Source organism: Quercus lobata, chromosome 5 (genome assembly GCF_001633185.2).
Source record: "Quercus lobata isolate SW786 chromosome 5, ValleyOak3.0 Primary Assembly, whole genome shotgun sequence".
In the NCBI taxonomy this organism is placed as follows: Eukaryota; Viridiplantae; Streptophyta; class Magnoliopsida; order Fagales; family Fagaceae; genus Quercus; species Quercus lobata.
In genome coordinates this window covers 77118143-77134612 of record NC_044908.1, presented here as the reverse complement: position 1 = coordinate 77134612, position 16470 = coordinate 77118143, and the positions used below count along the sequence as shown (strand labels likewise).

At 33.4% G+C, this 16470-nt stretch overlaps 3 protein-coding genes across 3 annotated transcripts; 2 read left to right on the top strand and 1 right to left on the bottom strand.

Annotated features, from left to right (window-relative positions):
* LOC115989344 (thioredoxin-like protein CXXS1) lies at positions 1–3252 on the top strand. The gene is made up of 3 exons (XM_031113016.1): positions 1–367; positions 577–699; positions 2922–3252. Exons 1-3 carry the CDS (start codon positions 266–268, stop codon positions 3072–3074), a joined length of 378 nt encoding a protein of 125 aa, XP_030968876.1. The 5' UTR covers positions 1–265; the 3' UTR covers positions 3075–3252.
* A 924-nt stretch (positions 3253–4176) lies between these two features.
* On the top strand, positions 4177–8092 carry LOC115988720 (transcription factor ILR3-like). The gene is made up of 5 exons (XM_031112332.1): positions 4177–4624; positions 5728–5793; positions 6745–6822; positions 6910–7072; positions 7548–8092. Exons 1-5 carry the CDS (start codon positions 4428–4430, stop codon positions 7812–7814), a joined length of 771 nt encoding a protein of 256 aa, XP_030968192.1. The 5' UTR covers positions 4177–4427; the 3' UTR covers positions 7815–8092.
* A 276-nt stretch (positions 8093–8368) lies between these two features.
* LOC115992325 (sulfite exporter TauE/SafE family protein 2-like) lies at positions 8369–11659 on the bottom strand. The gene is made up of 4 exons (XM_031116479.1): positions 10751–11659; positions 9409–9543; positions 9127–9273; positions 8369–9031 (listed from the first exon to the last, which is right to left on the bottom strand). The coding sequence occupies exons 1-4, from the start codon at positions 11633–11635 to the stop codon at positions 8723–8725; spliced, it is 1476 nt and encodes a 491-aa protein (XP_030972339.1). The 5' UTR covers positions 11636–11659; the 3' UTR covers positions 8369–8722.
* Between the last annotated feature and the right edge of the window lie 4811 nt (positions 11660–16470).

The following is a 16470-nucleotide window of genomic DNA, read 5'->3' as shown; positions in this document are numbered from 1 at the left end:
AGAAGAAAAAGAAAGAAGTTAAAAAGAAAAATTTTGTGACCCACGCAGATTAATAATTGGACCAAAAGCGAAGAGAGAGAAAAGGAAACATGGGAAAGACAAACTGATCCTCTCTGCTTGCAGCTGTCGTACATATCCATCTAAGAGTAAAGTGGGTCCAACTCTAAACATTTCATATTTTAGGGACTCAGTTTTATACTTTCGTTTTATAATAGCTTCTAGAGTAGGTGAAGAAGAAGAAGACGAAAGAAAAAAGGAGGAGGAGATGGAAGGCCTAGAGCAGCAGAACAAGACCAGAGTTGTGAAGGTTGACTCTTTGGAGTCATGGGACTTCTATGTTACCCAAGCCACCAATCAAGGCACCCCTGTAAGTTTCCTCATCAACTTCACAAATTTTCAAACTACTATTAAACTACACAAACTCTTTCTCCCCCTTTCTGGGTCTTGAAAATAAATATAAACCTTCACTTTCTTCATGAGTATCTTTATATATATATATATATATATAAAGTTCTTGATGATGTTAATGGAATTGTGGCTATTAAAGTTATTGTCTTGGTGGGATGGGTATTATAGATTGTCATACACTTCACTGCTGCATGGTGCATACCTTCAGTGGCAATGAACCCGTTTTTTGAAGAGTTGGCTTCAAGCTTCCCTGATGTTCTGTTCCTCACAGTTGATGTCGATGAGGTTAAGGTAATTCATCCAATTTTTGTTAAAAAAAAATGATTATTGATTTATTTGTTGCTTCACTGTTTGTCATATCAGCTTTGAAACAATAGTTTATCTAAAAGCATATAGCATATTACTCCCCGTATTGAGTGCAGAATGATATGTTATGTACAATTTGGAAGTTGACTTTTCAAAGATTTGTGGCTCTTGCTTCAACCATTAAAAAATTGCTAGATTCCTCTTCACATAGCTACATTTCTATATGTAATGGCGTGGATAAGTATCATTTTTTAATAATAAAGAAAAGATTGATTTCTTGTGATACAAGGAATGTGCTTTGTGAACGCGTGTGACCACAGCCATAAATATGAAGTGCCTTTGTAAATTTTATATAAGAAAACTCACCAAATGTGAAATGGGAAATTATTTTATTTTTAAAACTCATCCTTTGCGATAATATAGATTAATTTGGGAATTAAATGTGGACGGGTTTTTTAGTATGATAATATTATTTGTTTGTATGCACTGTGCATGAAATATTTAATGTTTTGTTGGTTAGTTTCGTACCTTTGGTTGCCCGAGATATAAAAATGATTAGTACAAAAAGCAGTAGTGCAGCTAAGCCTGATCAGGGGTAGCATTAATTAATCTTGGGCACAAGGAGTCAATAACTGGGGAAATGATGAGTGATCCACCAACTGAATTGTAAATGATGATCAAGTTTCCATTTTTGAGGCAAACACGTGAAAGGTCTCTCTGCAGAAAACATTGGCTGTGGAAGCTCCAATTGAGTTTAGGAGATGAGGCTAGTTGGCATCTTTGATCCGTTGTTGTCAATTTAGTTGCTTCATCTAAGTGACTTCTCCTGTCAGCATCAAACTCTTGGATTCTTGCGTTTTGGGATACTGAGGGGGTGTTTGGTTTAGCAATTTTCATCACTCAATTTTCAATTTCCATCAATCACTCAAAATTTGTGGACCCCACTAGTGGTTTTCTTGTTTGGCTTAATTTTTATTCTCAATTCTCATTACTCAATACTAAAAAAAAAAGTGAGAATGAGTGATGAGATATGAAAACAAGTTTTGTGAGTTTTTAGATTTTAGAAAATTGAGTTAAGTGGCAAAATCGTAATAACAAACACAAAATTGGGACCCACATGTGATGAATTGTTTCATCAAGTCAAATGGTATTTATTACTCCAAGGTTCCCAAGGGCTATTTGCTCCCTTTTTTTTTTTTTTTTTGAGGAACTGACTATTTACTCTTTTACTAAAGAGGAGGGGACTATACTAAAGGCCCACCAACTGAGTTATATTTTGCTTTTTACAAAACAAAAACTAAGGAAATATCAAGTGCCAAATAAGAATTGGAGTTGAGTTAAAGAATTATAAGTTATGAGAATGAATTTATGAATTGTAAATTGTGAGTTATGAAAATTGAGATATGAATTATGAGATATGGATAAGATATGAACCAAATAGGGCCTGATGTTGTAATGTTTCACTGGTACAAATTTTTTTCCCCTATATTTCTTGGTGCTGTGGGATCTTTTGTTCTTTAACATTATTCTGTTTTCTACATAAATGTTCTGGTGTGTGCTTAGCTTGAATCGTTCATTTTTCAGTTGTTCAGATGTGTGCCTGCTAAATTATTAGCCTAATATTGATATACATATATTAGAATCAGTCCTCAGAGATATTTTATGTGCATATTTAGAGTGATTATGTGCTACCAACTACTTAGATATGTGCTCATGATCAAAGGATAGGCATTTGAACAATAAAAAAAAAAATCAATCACTAGCACATGGAAAACAAATAAGGAGAAACCATAGTACAATTACTTTTTGATGCCTTTATTTTGAGCTGATGTGGTCTTATTCAAGGTGGAACAACTTGCAACCCTGCCACTCCCAGATTGGGCTTTTAAAGCACATACTTTGGACGCTTTGCCCGTGCACTAGACCAACAACTAAGTTGAAAGTTTTGTCAATTCCAGAAAGTCAAGATAATCAAGTCATTTTAACCACCATAGCCAAGCTTTAATCTGGGGGTATATGGGCATGTGTAGATAAAATATCTTCTTACTTTCAGTAGCTAGTAATACAAAATCCAGATTGGCTTGGCAATCACAATCATTTAATGGATACACTTAAACCTCATATCTAAGATTCCCCAAATTGATGTTTGGAAATATTTTTGTTGATAATGTTTTGACATAATATATTTTTGCATTTTGATTGGTTAGGAGGCAGCAACCAAATTGGAGATAAAGGCCATGCCCACATTTGTGCTGATGAAAAATGGTGCTCCGGTTGACAAGCTTGTTGGTGCCAATCCAGAAGAGATAAGGAAAAGGATAGATAGTTTTGTTCAGTCCATTCGTGTGTATGTTGCCTAGTTAATGTATGTATATGTATTTGGTATTGTATATATTTTGAACATGTAAAATATGTGATTGTGGTGGTCCAGCATCAAGACAAATGATAAGTTGGTGTGCCTTTTGTGGGTGTGTGATTTCAATCTCATAAGTGTAAAAGTGCTTCCTTCCTTTTAAATCAAGTTGGCCATGTTTTTTATTTCTGGATTTTGGTTTGGTGCCCTGAGTTAAAGGTCATGCCTCGAAGCAGGAAATACAGGTGAATACAAGAAAAGTTGGCTGTTTACATGTTTATTACTCCTAATAGTCCAGACAAAAAACCCCTGCCTATCTGTGCAGATTAATATCATGTTGCCTATCTGTGCAGATTAATATCATGTTGGGATTTTGGATTGGCTGCAAATACGGTATTCTGGACAGGTTTAAACCAAGTGCCATGAAACAAAATTGCTTGTTAATTTTCTCCCCAGACATAGTCTCTATAAATGAGTTTAGAAAGGTTTAATGAGGTTCTGTTCATTGTTGGAGGGAATATGATCATCTCCATTTGAAATGGATGGATTTCATGATTCAAATTAAGTACTACAATTATAAAGTTTTATCTAAATTATAGTATAATAGTGATACTGTAACTAATTAACTATCTATTCTATCAATTAGCTAATGGACTGCAACTAAAATAATATTAATCAATAAAAGTTGGATGGTGAAGTCCTTTAAAAAAAAAAAAAACAAATCTGTTATTTATTTATATTATATGATTTTCAAAGTTTTTTTTTAATTGTTTTTTTATATGATTTTCAAAGTAGTATCCAACTTTCAATTCCAAAATTGAAACTTGGGTAGTTTGTGAAGCTCAAGCCCAAGTATTCAGTGAGTAACTTCAAAATCCATCCAAAGTTTCTGAGCCTTAAAGAAGTCCAAACACAAGATGATACAACAAGCCCAACCCAACACACAAACACACCCACCAAAAACAAGTGGGGTGAGATACAGTAGAACACGTTGTTGTTGTTGTTGTACAACAGGACCCAAAAAAAAAAAAAAAATTGTTATGAATGCATGCGTGTAAGACGCAAAGGGAGCAGTGTGTGGTGGAAGTGGTGACCTATCAGAACTCTCTCTCTCTCTCTCTCTCTCTCTACAAATTCTCAAAAGATTCAAAAAAACACTCCTGTTATTGTGCTTCTCTACCATCATCATATATTCCAATATTTCCACCACCACCTTTAACGCCACTCAATTACATAACCGTTGACCAAAACTCCGAACCAACCTCCTTCACTCATTCCTTCATTCTTATTAGTCTCTGCTCATCATTTCTCTACGTACCACCACGACGGCTCGCCGGAATATCTTGGAATTTCCGGCAATATGGAACACAGAGAAATGGGGTCTCAAGGAAATGAAAACCCCACCATTTGGATGTTTGATGAATATAATCTTATGGAGGACATTTCTGTCACTTCTCTCCTTGACCCTACAGGATTTTTTGCTTCTACTACTTGGCCTTCTCCTCCTCCTCCTCCTCCTCCTCCTCATCTTTCTTTCTCCAACCCCACTTCTCTCAGGTGGTCCTTAATTCCTTTTTTACTCTCTTTTTTAATGTATTTATTTACTTTTTTTTTTCTTGTCCCATTACTTATTTGCCAATTATATAATACACTGACTTTTTTTTTTTCTTTCTCTTATAATTTTTTGTACAAATAATCTTGTATGCTTAGGTTGTAACACTTTCTATATAAACCATGATGAAGGTTTTTATTTACATTTTTTTTTTTGTTAATAATTTAATATATGTGACTGATCCTGATTAATATGTTGAGATTCATAGCTCGTTCAAAAAAATTTGACACTAGGTTTGGTCCTTGTTTTTATTATTATTTTAAGGTTTTTTTTTTAATATATATATTTTTTTCTTTTGTGATTTTCTGGGTGTTTTTCAATTTATCTTTATGTTTTATGGGTGATTGGTAATAATGCAGGCAAGGAGGGCTACTTTAATACCTTAGATGTTTTTGACTTTTATGAAAATTCGACATTTGAAGCTTTCAATGTGTCAACTGTCAAGCAGCATGAGAATCATATGCATGGGCGTGTGCGGTCTACACATATTGATTTATGAATATATTAGTGATTATGGTAGTCATTTCTAGTGATGCTGTCATTTAGGACTTGGTATTCCATTGTAAAAATATAAAAATAATAGCTGCTTCCAGTCAGAATAAGATTTGTTTTTAGCACTGTTTCATTATTGACTTGAAACCTAGTACTCCTCAATTTAAGAAGTTTGTAATTATGTGATAGTCAGAGGATTTTAAAGAATCTTATGTTATTGGCAAAAGTTAGGATCTCTAACCCCTTTGATTATAATGAGGTGACATGATCTTTGGGAGACACCAACTTTAGGGGTTTTGCATTTCTTGTGCAGTTTGTAATTAGAGAATCAAGATCATTTCCATTTCAAGTGGAATGGAGACAACTTGTTTCACTGTTACGAATTTATTTCATGAATCTAATAGCGTACTTGCAATCTATTCGAACTCCATTTTATTTCCTCCTTTACATGAAAACCTGGGCTGTATCTTGAGCGGGATTAACTTCACTTATCTACTTAGTTTTTTAAAAACTTGTATAATGGACAAGCTCATATTTTCTCTTGTTATTTTCTCAGTATGGAGCAGATTGATGACTCATTTCCAAATTCAGATGGTCCAAAGGAAATTAGCTCTCGAAAAAGGTAAACTTTAGTTGGCTAAGTAGTAAGTACAGTATATCTTGTCTTCCATTACTGGCTAGTAGCAGTTTTTAGGGTGTTTGAGTTTCTTTTTGGTTATGTTATGTAATTTTTTTATTTTGATTTTTCCCCCTTTCTCTTAGTTCCCTCTTTCATTGTGGTACAGTTAGATCTGTTATCTTAAAGCTGATTGTTTCTCAAAAAAGAAATGTCACTAGATTTGAAATGAATCTGGTAGTGCCCTGCTCCTCCTTTCCTTTTCTTACTTTGATTCATTGCTATTCTTTTCTTATTGTGAAAGTCTGATTTAATGGATTAAGTTCCTTAATAGTTCTTATGATAACTTCGCTATAGAGTTCCTAAAATTTCTATCAATCAATTTTGAAATAAGTTGATTAAATTTTATCATGTCATCAACATTTAAACAAATATTGACTATCACCATTTTGGCAACTATTGATGATAACAGAATCTAATCAACTCATTTTCAAAATGGTTGGAAATGATTTTAAGAATTCCATGACAGAGTTACCTTAAGAACTCAAAATATGCTAATCCCAATTAGCTCACAGGATCTCCTTAAAACTTAGTTTGTAATAATACACAACTTTTTTGAACTAGTCAAATTATGAATTAATTGTGCTCCTTCACCCACATAGCCAAAAAATGATGATGATCCTGAAATTAGAAAAACTATTTATTGTATTTTAGTTTTTGATTATGAATGAATAAATGACAAAATGAGGGAAAATGTAAAAATGTCAGTGACATGACATTTTTTCATTGGCTAGGAGGGAATGTATAGCTTATATGTGGCCTTTTACATTTTGCAGATGAGGTGATAGGAACTAATCTTTAGGAAAGTTTCATGTTTTGTACTCTTTAACTTTTTGTGGGAAGGGGGGAGATCATAAAATGTATTTTTCCATTTCTTATTTCATATTTTGTGTACAGGGTGAGGTCTGGATCATGCTCTACATCTGGTTCCAAGGCATGCAGGGAGAAAATGAGGAGGGATAGATTGAATGACAGGCATCCTCTAATTCGTTAATTTTCTGATTCTCTCTCTCTTTCTCACTCTGTTTCTGTCTCTGATGTTGACTTTGGAATTATCTTAAGGTTCATGGAACTGGGTTCTATCCTAGACCCAGGAAGACCTCCTAAAATGGACAAGGCTGTTATATTGGGTGATGCTGTGAGAATGTTGACTCAATTAAGAGATGAAGCCGAGAAGTTGAAAGAGTCAAAAATGGATCTGCAGGAGAAGATTAATGAGTTGAAGGTGCGCTTTGATATTTCAGTTTTTACTTTTGAATGACACTAAGGATGGTAATAATTTTACAACATAGCAATATAAACTGATGTGTTAAATTTTGAACACAAAACAAAATATCAGAACTCTATTAATTATGTTATTTTTTTTTTTGAGAGAGTTTCAACCTATGACGTTCGCTTTTAATGATACTCATTATTATCCGACCAAGACACCAATCAGTTTTGTTAATATGACACTAATTAGTAATCACATTCATGGTCACGTTAGTCTGTAAAAGTTTTGTAATAACACTGGTAGAACTAGAACCTTTTGTATTTTCCTTTTCTTTTTCATTTTGGAAGGCATATGAAATCACACTTGTTTTTAGGAGTTACTCCATATATACCTGATAGCTGCAAGGATATCCAAAAAATAAAATAAAACTGACCACGTTCAAATTCAATTCTTGTTGGTTATGTTGAGTGGAGGTTTGTTTGTATAGGCAGAAAAGAATGAGCTTCGTGATGAGAAGCAAAGGCTAAAGGTAGAGAAAGAGAACCTTGAGAAGAATGTAAAAGCTATGAGTACTCAACCAGGATTTTTGCCTCATCCTCCTGCAATCCCAGCTCCACTTTCTGCCCCAGGCCAAGTTGTTGGCAGCAAGTTGGTGCCATTTATGGGGTACCCTGGAGTTTCCATGTGGCAGTTCATGCCACCGGCTTCTGTTGATACCTCACAAGACCATGTTCTCCGTCCCCCAGTTGCATAAGGCAGCAGGCTTCATTTTTTGCTCTGCAATCCTTGTGCATTAGGAAGCCCTTGTTCCTAATGTTTCTTTATTATTTATATTTTGATGAAGGTTGCATTTTTAAGACTGGATTAGGCGGATGATAAATGTGATTTGGGAAGTTGGAAATGCCATTGAATGTTTAGGGATAAATTGCAAGTTTATCAGCCAATTTTGGTATCTAATTACCAAATTTAACATGTCAAGCATGTGTTTTGCTAATTGTGCGATCAATGAGAATGTTAGTTTGATTGAGCTGTGGAATTTCACATTATGGTTTGTTTTCTGCATACGAAGGCACACAATAGCAGAATCAGTATGAAGAATAAACTAGTTCATTTCGACATTATGTAGAAATCAATCAAGCTAACTCTAATTTTTAGACTCCCAAAACTTGTGTATCTACTATAACAGGAAGTCTAAGGAAGTTGTGAAACATTGGAAAACTTAAAAGGATTAATACTAAAATGAGACCAAAATACGTAGTTCCAGAATTGAAAGCCTGACACAAAATACATGATTAATACGCAGTTCCAGAATTGAAAGCCTGACACAAAATACATGATCATGTATTTAGTAGTTCTCTTATTTCTCACTGCAATTTGTTTCATTAGTACTCGCCGCGTTACATTTGAAAACACATTCCTACGCATATCGTACTACCCTCAACTGAGAACATATCATAGGAAACTATTTACAAAAGTTATTCTTAACAGGGCGATTTGAATCCCATGTATTTCCCAGACACAGTCCCTCCAAACATCGAGTGCTCCAAAGCTAGTCATTAGGACGGTACTCAAAGCCATCACAATGCTGACTTAGAATACAATGAGAGTTTCCCTCCCATAAACTGAGGTCTTATTATAGGAACCTATTTACAAAATTTATTCTTAACAGGGCAATTTGAACCCCATGTATTTCCCAGATATATAGTCCCTCCAAACGTCGAGTGCCCCAAAACTAGTCATTAGGACGGTACTCAAAGCCATCACAATGCTTACTGAGAATACAATGAGAGATGCCCTTCCATATTCTTGAATTGCTCTCTGCACCACTACCAATCCAAGAAGTGATGCAACAAAACAGACTATGGCCAAGATGAGGGCAATGTCTGTCTGTTCCATGCCCAACAATACATACTGAAATGACGACATTGTAGCTGAGAAGAACACCATGAAAGAACAAGTTGCTGCTGTTACCTGCATCAAGATATGAAAGCAAAAATAAGTATTCCTGGCAATTTAACATGAAACAAGATGAAGTGAAAATGATTGACGATGGAATTAGATGTTACCTCTGGCGTTATCCCAACTTGAAGAAGAAGTGGGCTTATAAGCATTCCACCTCCAATTCCAAAGACGCCACCCAACATTCCCGCTAATGATGCCATTAAAGGGAAAATCATCTTGTTTGATGGTCCATCTCTAATAAGATCTTCCTCCTAAACAAAGAGTACAAGTTTAGGCAAATTGAAATATAAATGTTTTAATAAAGTTTAGGCTAATTGAAATATAAATGTTTTAATAAAGGTAAATCATGGACAACATTAGTCAATCTTCAATTTTTTTTCAATGACCTTGTCGTTAGAAGTCTGATGTTGATTGCTTTCCTTCTTGCATAGGATCCATGCTGTGAAAATCAAAGCTAAGGGTATTTGCAATGATGAGATAACCCAGTAAAGCACTCCACAAGGCTCTATTTGTATTATACCCTGCACATATTTCAAAGGGTCACATGTTGAGAGTGTAGGACAAAAAAAAATTTAGAATCCTTACTATATGTTGTTCAACAAGTAAATCACATAAATAGAAAAAGGAAAAAAGGGAAAAAATAAGTACCAGTCACCAGATTCACCACCAGTGTGTCATATATGAACTTATGCATATAAAATTAGGATATGGTTTTTGAACCTTTGCACAAATCAATGATTTTGATATTTTTAGAGCCAGAAAGTTCACAAATCAATTCAATAGTTTATTTAATCAATGATTTGTCGTCTTAATTGATATTCTAGTTGAAAAAAACAAACAAAGAAGTAGACAGCTATTCTCACTTTTTGGGTGTGCATATCCTAAAGCTGATCCTCTTCTGACTAAAATATCAAATAATTTGTTTTCCTTTTCTATTCTATTGGTTTAGAGAAAGAGACTTTTGCCATTGAGAGAGTTTGGATTGCGCTGCAATTTCAATTTTAGCGTGTTTGCGTCTCCGTTAGTGGGTCCCATGTATTGTTTACAGAACCCACAAGTTATCTAATTCAGCAAAATTTTCATTAAAACTGGGTCCCACGACACTATTTACACATTTAAAAATTATTTTGCTACAATGTTTTTAATTTTTAGTTTTCAATTTTCAACCATAAGCGGTATCCAAATAGACCCTACATATACTTTATTATGAAAAGTTCCCTATGGACCATATATATTAACATTTCACAGATACACTTTGAACTAGATATAACTTGAATTAAGCTTTGTAGAGAAAAACCTAACTTAAAGATAGTTGCAACTTACAACAAAATAAAATATTTTAAGAGACCCAAAATGCAATTTCCCTTGTGAAGGATGGTTTTTGAAACCAAGGGACCACGAAGCTAGTGGGAATTCCCAAACTACATGGATGCAATTCTATTGATAGGATTGTACCTCTAGATTTACTTAAAAAAAAAAGCACAATAGCTACACATCACTTAGCAAAAGTAACATATATAATGGTCCACCACTTGATATTGCAAAATAATAATATAAAGTGAAGTCATCAGGTTGCAAGTAGTACTTTTATTCTACTTAATTAATGGACCATCAAGATAAAAAAAGGTTTGAAATGGAGCATAGATTTCTAATCATCAAATTTAATCTCAAGATGCAAAGTAAATTAAACTAAAAAATGGAATTCAATGAAATTATTGTTAGCCTTACCTGTCCATACCGATTGCCACGAAGAAGATAAAGAATGAGGAAGGAAAACCAGACCAAAACTAAGATCCCAATTTTCGTCCATGGAAGCCTCGACTTGCCATCTTCTTTCATACCCAAAAGAGGTTCTTTAGTACTATCAGAAGTCCCATCTTCAACCGACCCATTTTCCAAATTTTCACCACGATTTCTCCTTAGCTCTTCAGATTCCATTTTCCAATGCGACAAACCATTTTTACAAGTCTTTGAGGTAGTCCAAGCAAGAAAAGTAGCAAACAGGATGGTAATAAGCCATTCTGGAAAGACAAGGTTGCAAATAACTCCTATACTAACTCCTAACAACATACATGGCTCTGATAAAAGTGCTATATCAAAGTCAATCAAAGTTTTGCCACCAAACTTGGGTCTAGTGGTGCACAGGTTGCACATAACATTTGCAATTGACCCACCTGTGACCATAAAAGCTGAGAAACTTGAGGCTGTCTTGAGGTCTAGGCCTGCCACAATAGTTAAAATTGGTATGAAAAGCCCACCACCACCAATCCCGCCTGCACTAGATATAGAGGAAGCTATGAAGGAAAGAACACCAGCTATAACCATAGGAGATGCGAATTTTAGTTGGGTTTCTTGGAATTTTGTTTGCTGAGTATTCCCATATTCATAAATTTTGTTGAGGAAATGGTCAATTGTGAGGGTTTCTGAGATGGGTTGTGTTTGTTTTGCATGAGAATGACCGATGGTAATGAAAAGGATGAGAGGAAGAATGAAACATGTAAATTTATGGATCTTCATTTGTTTTAGAATTCCTCTTGTTCTTTCTTGTTGTGTCTCCAGATGAACTGTATCTGGAGTCTTATATAAGGTCAGGGAGGTAGTCTTGCATGGCATTCGTGAGAAAGCCGACAGAAATGATTACACCGACTAGACAAAGGACAATGAAATGACTATGATGCTTATTTATAATTATAAAAAAACAAAAATTACTATGATGCTTCTAGTAACACTTCTCAATTATGCCTAATTTAATTAAGTTTAAAATTAGAAATTAGTCACCTTTTTAGGACCAATAGTTTTTTTTTAAGCCTCACTTTTTATAGATGTGCTACAGGTACATCTGTATTTGTAAATAATAAGCATTTTAAATAAAATAAACTATTTTATATAGGTTTGCACGTAAAATAATTGCTTTCTTTATATGTATATATATCCGTAGATTTTGTATTGAAAATTAGGAGGTGTTAATTAAACAATAAATAGTTGCTTGTTAAATATATAAAAAAAGTAACTTGCCATGGAGATGTCTTTTATAACATCTAGTTTAGTGAGTAATGGACTTTGATCTTTTATTAAAGAAAGACCAGTATGGATTAGGATGAGAGTTAATTAGGAATTGTTGGAACCAGTTGTACCTACTGTTTTGTTTGTGATTACTAGTCACAATAATAAAATAAAAAGTTTAAGTAGGTTTTATTTTTATTTTATATTTTTAATTGTTACTTATCTCTAGTTTATGGAAGAGAAATACAAGGGCAGTTATTGCAGGTGGCGGAAATTTGTGGTAATACTAAGACGTGGGGGAACATAGTGGCTTTCTATAAGAGAGAAAGCAGTGGGATAGTGGGTAAGTCTTGAAGAGATCTGTGGTGAAGGGACTCACTATTTTCTTGTGGTACAGTAAAATTACAAAAAATATAATGTTCATAATATTTTCATGAAAAATTTTAAATGATAAATTGTTACTGATTAATGGTTATAATTTGATCTCATTACTACAATTTCTTTAAAATTATAGGTCAGGATATAAATGATGTGGTATTCCAAATTAATAATAACAAATCTCTTAACAAAAAAGTTAATTTTTCCATTAGGATATTCGTTGCAGAATTCTATTTTAAGGATCGTTAGCGTACAGCCGTACAAGAGATTTTATTTTTTTCACGTACAAGAGATTTTATTTTTGAAAAAACTAAAATCAACCTTCTCGAGATTCCAAAGGCTAATATTTTCTATCAGACAAGTTTAAATTAGAATATGCTGATATTATGCTAAAACGGCAAAACCTTTTTTTTTTTTTTTTTTTTTGAGAACCATTAAAAGTGTCAATTTTTATTTTTTATTTTTTTATACAAGATAGAAATTCTACTTTAACTTAATCTAACTGTATATGTGTGTGAAACTCCCTTTTAGAGACTTGAACCTCGGCCTTTACCTCTTACACCCCACAAGCACTTATATACTTGTAGAGTGACCATCGTATCAAGGGTGTGTGGTGATTTTTTTTTTATTATAAGAAATTAAAGAGTCATTTCTGTGGTCATTAATTATTTATTATTTATTTATTTTGATTCTCAAAAAAAAAAAATATTTATTTTTGGATAGGAAATTGTTATATTTTTGCACTCTATAAATTCCACCATTTTAATGATTACCCACTATAGGCTCCATATATTATTTTCCTTTTTTGTTTTCCTCGGTTTTTTTTATTGAGTGACCTAAAAGGAATGTGTTATTCCTTTTCTAGAGTAACCTAAGAATATGTGTAATGTAATACCATTATATATATATATATATATATATGGCGAAAAACTCATTTTAGTTCCTACATTTTCATGCGATTCCCATTTTGGTCCCTAACTTTTTTTTCCACCGATTTTAGTCCTTATCTTGGAAAACGTTTCTCATTTTAGTCCCTGATGTTACATCAGAGATGGAAATTGCACAGCTGGCAAACGAAAAAAATTAAAAATATTAAAATAATGCCCACTGTGTCCATGTGGCTTTCCACGTCAGCCTCTAAATTAAAAAAATTAATTTATTAATTCTAACTAAATAAAAAAATTAAAAACAGAAATAAAAACCAAACCCAGCAAGAACAATAAATTTAAAACCCAGCAAGAACAAGATCAACAAAACACAAATCCAGCAAATTAAATTCAAACCCATATTTCAAACCCCCACACCACCAAAACATCAAACACAAAAATCAAATCCAGATTTTCGGCCCCCAAACTCAAAACTGCAAACCCAAATTTTCTTATACTTTATGAGAAACCAAACACAAACCTTAGATCCAAATCTTAGAGTTGAAACCAAACCACCTCCAACCTCAGATTCAAAACTATCAAACCCAAACGAAATCAACCTCACCTGACAACAAAACCATCTCCTCTCTTAGCCGACGTTGCTTTCTTCTTGCTCGTGTTTGCCTGGGATGTGGGTTTGCATGGAGGTACTTTCATGGTGGAGATCGTGGGTCTTGGGTTTTGGGTCTTTGGTCATGGAAATTGTTTTGTAGGTTGGTGGGTTTGGGTTTCTTGTTCATTCTTTTGTATGAAACTCATCGAAGAAGAAGAATCGTAGTGTTGTTGTTGTTGTTGTTCGTCTTCGTCTTCGTGAAGCTCTCTTCGGCTCTGCGTTCTTCGCCGCCTCTCGTGCCGTATCACTTCAAGACCATGAGGAAGAACCAGTCTTCGCTGGTGGCGACTCGCGCCGTCTCCTCCCACTCTGCCTGTACCAGCGTTGAGGTAGACTGAGAATTGGTGCGGCGATATTCTGATCTTCCGGCTCAAAATCGATTGGAAGCCCTTGAATTACAACGATGAGTAAACAAACACGCTTCTGATCTTCCGATGTCAGTGTGGGTGTGATGTAGCCGTGGGTATGGTGGATTCTGGAGTGTTTTGTGGTGTGGGGGTTTGAAATATGGGTTTGAATTTTATTTTTTGGGTTTTAAATTTGCTGGGTTTGTGTTTTGTTGATCTTGTTCTTGCTGGGTTTTAAATTTGCTGGGTTTTAAATTTTTTGTGCTTGTTGGGTTTGGTTTTGATTTCTGTTTTTAATTTAGCGGCTGACGTGGAAAGCCAAGTGGACACAGTGGGCATTATTTTAATATTTTTAATTTTTTCCGTTTGCCAACTGTGCAATTTCTGTCTCTGATGTGATGCTAGAGACTAAAACGAGACGCGTATTCTAGAATAGGGACTAAAATCAGTGGAAATAAAAGTTAGGGACCAAAGTGGGAATCGCGTGAAAATATAGAGACTAAAATGGGTTTTTGGCCTATATATATATATATATGTATTAAAACTTCCAAATATATTTCATTGACATCTAACTATATATCTAATTATCTTTCCTAATTATGTGTAATGTAATACCATAATATATATAGAGTCATTAATGCTAGATTTTAAAGGATATCATAGTATTAAACATAAACCACGATTACTAAAATTAAAGGACTAAATTTTACTTTTTTTCCCTATTAGTAGAGAAATTATTAGGTCCACCAGGAGGACTGCTGATGTGGATCTCCCTGACCACCCAACCAATAAAATATTGTTATTTATGCAAATATGATATCATCTAGTAATTTTTATTTTTTATTCCTTGTGCTGATTAGTAAACCTACACATACATTTACATAGATGACATTATCTTATTGGTTAGGGAGGACTACATCAGCAATCCTACCGGTGTAAATAATAATTTCTCTTATTAGTGCCAAAACTAATTACTAAAATCAAACAAATTAATCATGCCTCTTCCAAACTCCATGATTTCATATTCGTAAATATAAAAATTAGTCATATATCAAACAACTTGATTTATTAAACAAGAAGAGTGACTGTTATAAATATAGAAAAAAAAAACTCAAGGAACATAGGATTTAATAGTTAGAGAATTGTAAATTTGCAAGTAATGACAATTTGGAGATAACTATTGGTACAAACTACAAACTACAAATCAATCTTCTTGCTATGTGTCACCAAAAAATAATAAATCAACTTAAATGCAAATTATAAATTCCACCATTTAAATAATTACCCACTATAAGCTCCATAAATTATTATTATTTTTTTTTTTCCCTTGGTTTTTTTATTGAGAGACCTAAAAGGAATGTTTTCCTTTCTTTAGAGTAACCTAAAAGGCATGTTTTATAATGGGCTGAATATGTATAATGTAATACCATAATAATTATATAAAGCATGTTTTAAAATATGCTGAAAAAGTTAGGTAAAGGTTTTTTTTGGAAAATGTTAACGAATATTCCAAGGGTATTGGTTTAATAATTATTTTTTAAAATATTTTATAGAAAAATGATAGAACAATTAATTTTTCTAATAGTTTTTTATATTTATTATGAAAGTAGTGATAAAACTTTTTTAATATGATTTATTAGCAATTATTCTAAGAGTACCTGTTAATCTGATTCAAATTTTTTAGGGACAGGACCCTTTTGGGTAATCTATCTTTCAATATACACCTAGAATTTAGTGATAGGACCCTTTTGGGTAATCTATCTTTTTGTGCAGAGTGATAATTATTTTTTTAGTAAAAAGGGGAAAACAACTCTTTCAATCATAATCAAATTAACACTTTCCTTTTATTTAATGATAAAGTTTTCTTTTTTAAGTACACACATATATATCTTCCTCAAAAAAAAGAAAAGAAAAAAGTACACACATATATAATTACATTTAGTACACTGCAACGCACAATCAATCGATCTTATCTCCAATTCTACAAACTTAGTGGCTTGAAGATAAATCCCAAAATTTTATTGGAACTTAAAATGATAACTTGGAATGCCATTATAATGACAAATCAGTCTGCAAGTCTTTTCACTACTCCATTTCTTTTGTTCAGCAAGCATGTTGCATATAATTGGTGAAAGCCTGGAAAATTCATTGCACTTCACGTGAAAGCCTGGAAGATAAACT

Coding starts and splice junctions, on each gene's coding strand:
- LOC115992325 (XM_031116479.1), bottom strand. CDS start 11,635: ATGCCATGCAAGACTACCTCCCTGACCTTATATAAGACTCCAGATACA. Junction 9,544..10,750: donor GTGGCAATCGGTATGGACAG/GTAAGGCTAACA, acceptor AAATATGTGCAG/GGTATAATACAAATAGAGCC. Junction 9,274..9,408: donor ATCAGACTTCTAACGACAAG/GTCATTGAAAAA, acceptor CTCTTTGTTTAG/GAGGAAGATCTTATTAGAGA.
- LOC115988720 (XM_031112332.1), top strand. CDS start 4,428: ATGGAACACAGAGAAATGGGGTCTCAAGGAAATGAAAACCCCACCATT. Junction 6,823..6,909: donor AGGGATAGATTGAATGACAG/GCATCCTCTAAT, acceptor AATTATCTTAAG/GTTCATGGAACTGGGTTCTA. Junction 7,073..7,547: donor AGAAGATTAATGAGTTGAAG/GTGCGCTTTGAT, acceptor TTGTTTGTATAG/GCAGAAAAGAATGAGCTTCG.
- LOC115989344 (XM_031113016.1), top strand. CDS start 266: ATGGAAGGCCTAGAGCAGCAGAACAAGACCAGAGTTGTGAAGGTTGAC. Junction 368..576: donor CCACCAATCAAGGCACCCCT/GTAAGTTTCCTC, acceptor TGGGTATTATAG/ATTGTCATACACTTCACTGC. Junction 700..2,921: donor TTGATGTCGATGAGGTTAAG/GTAATTCATCCA, acceptor TTGATTGGTTAG/GAGGCAGCAACCAAATTGGA.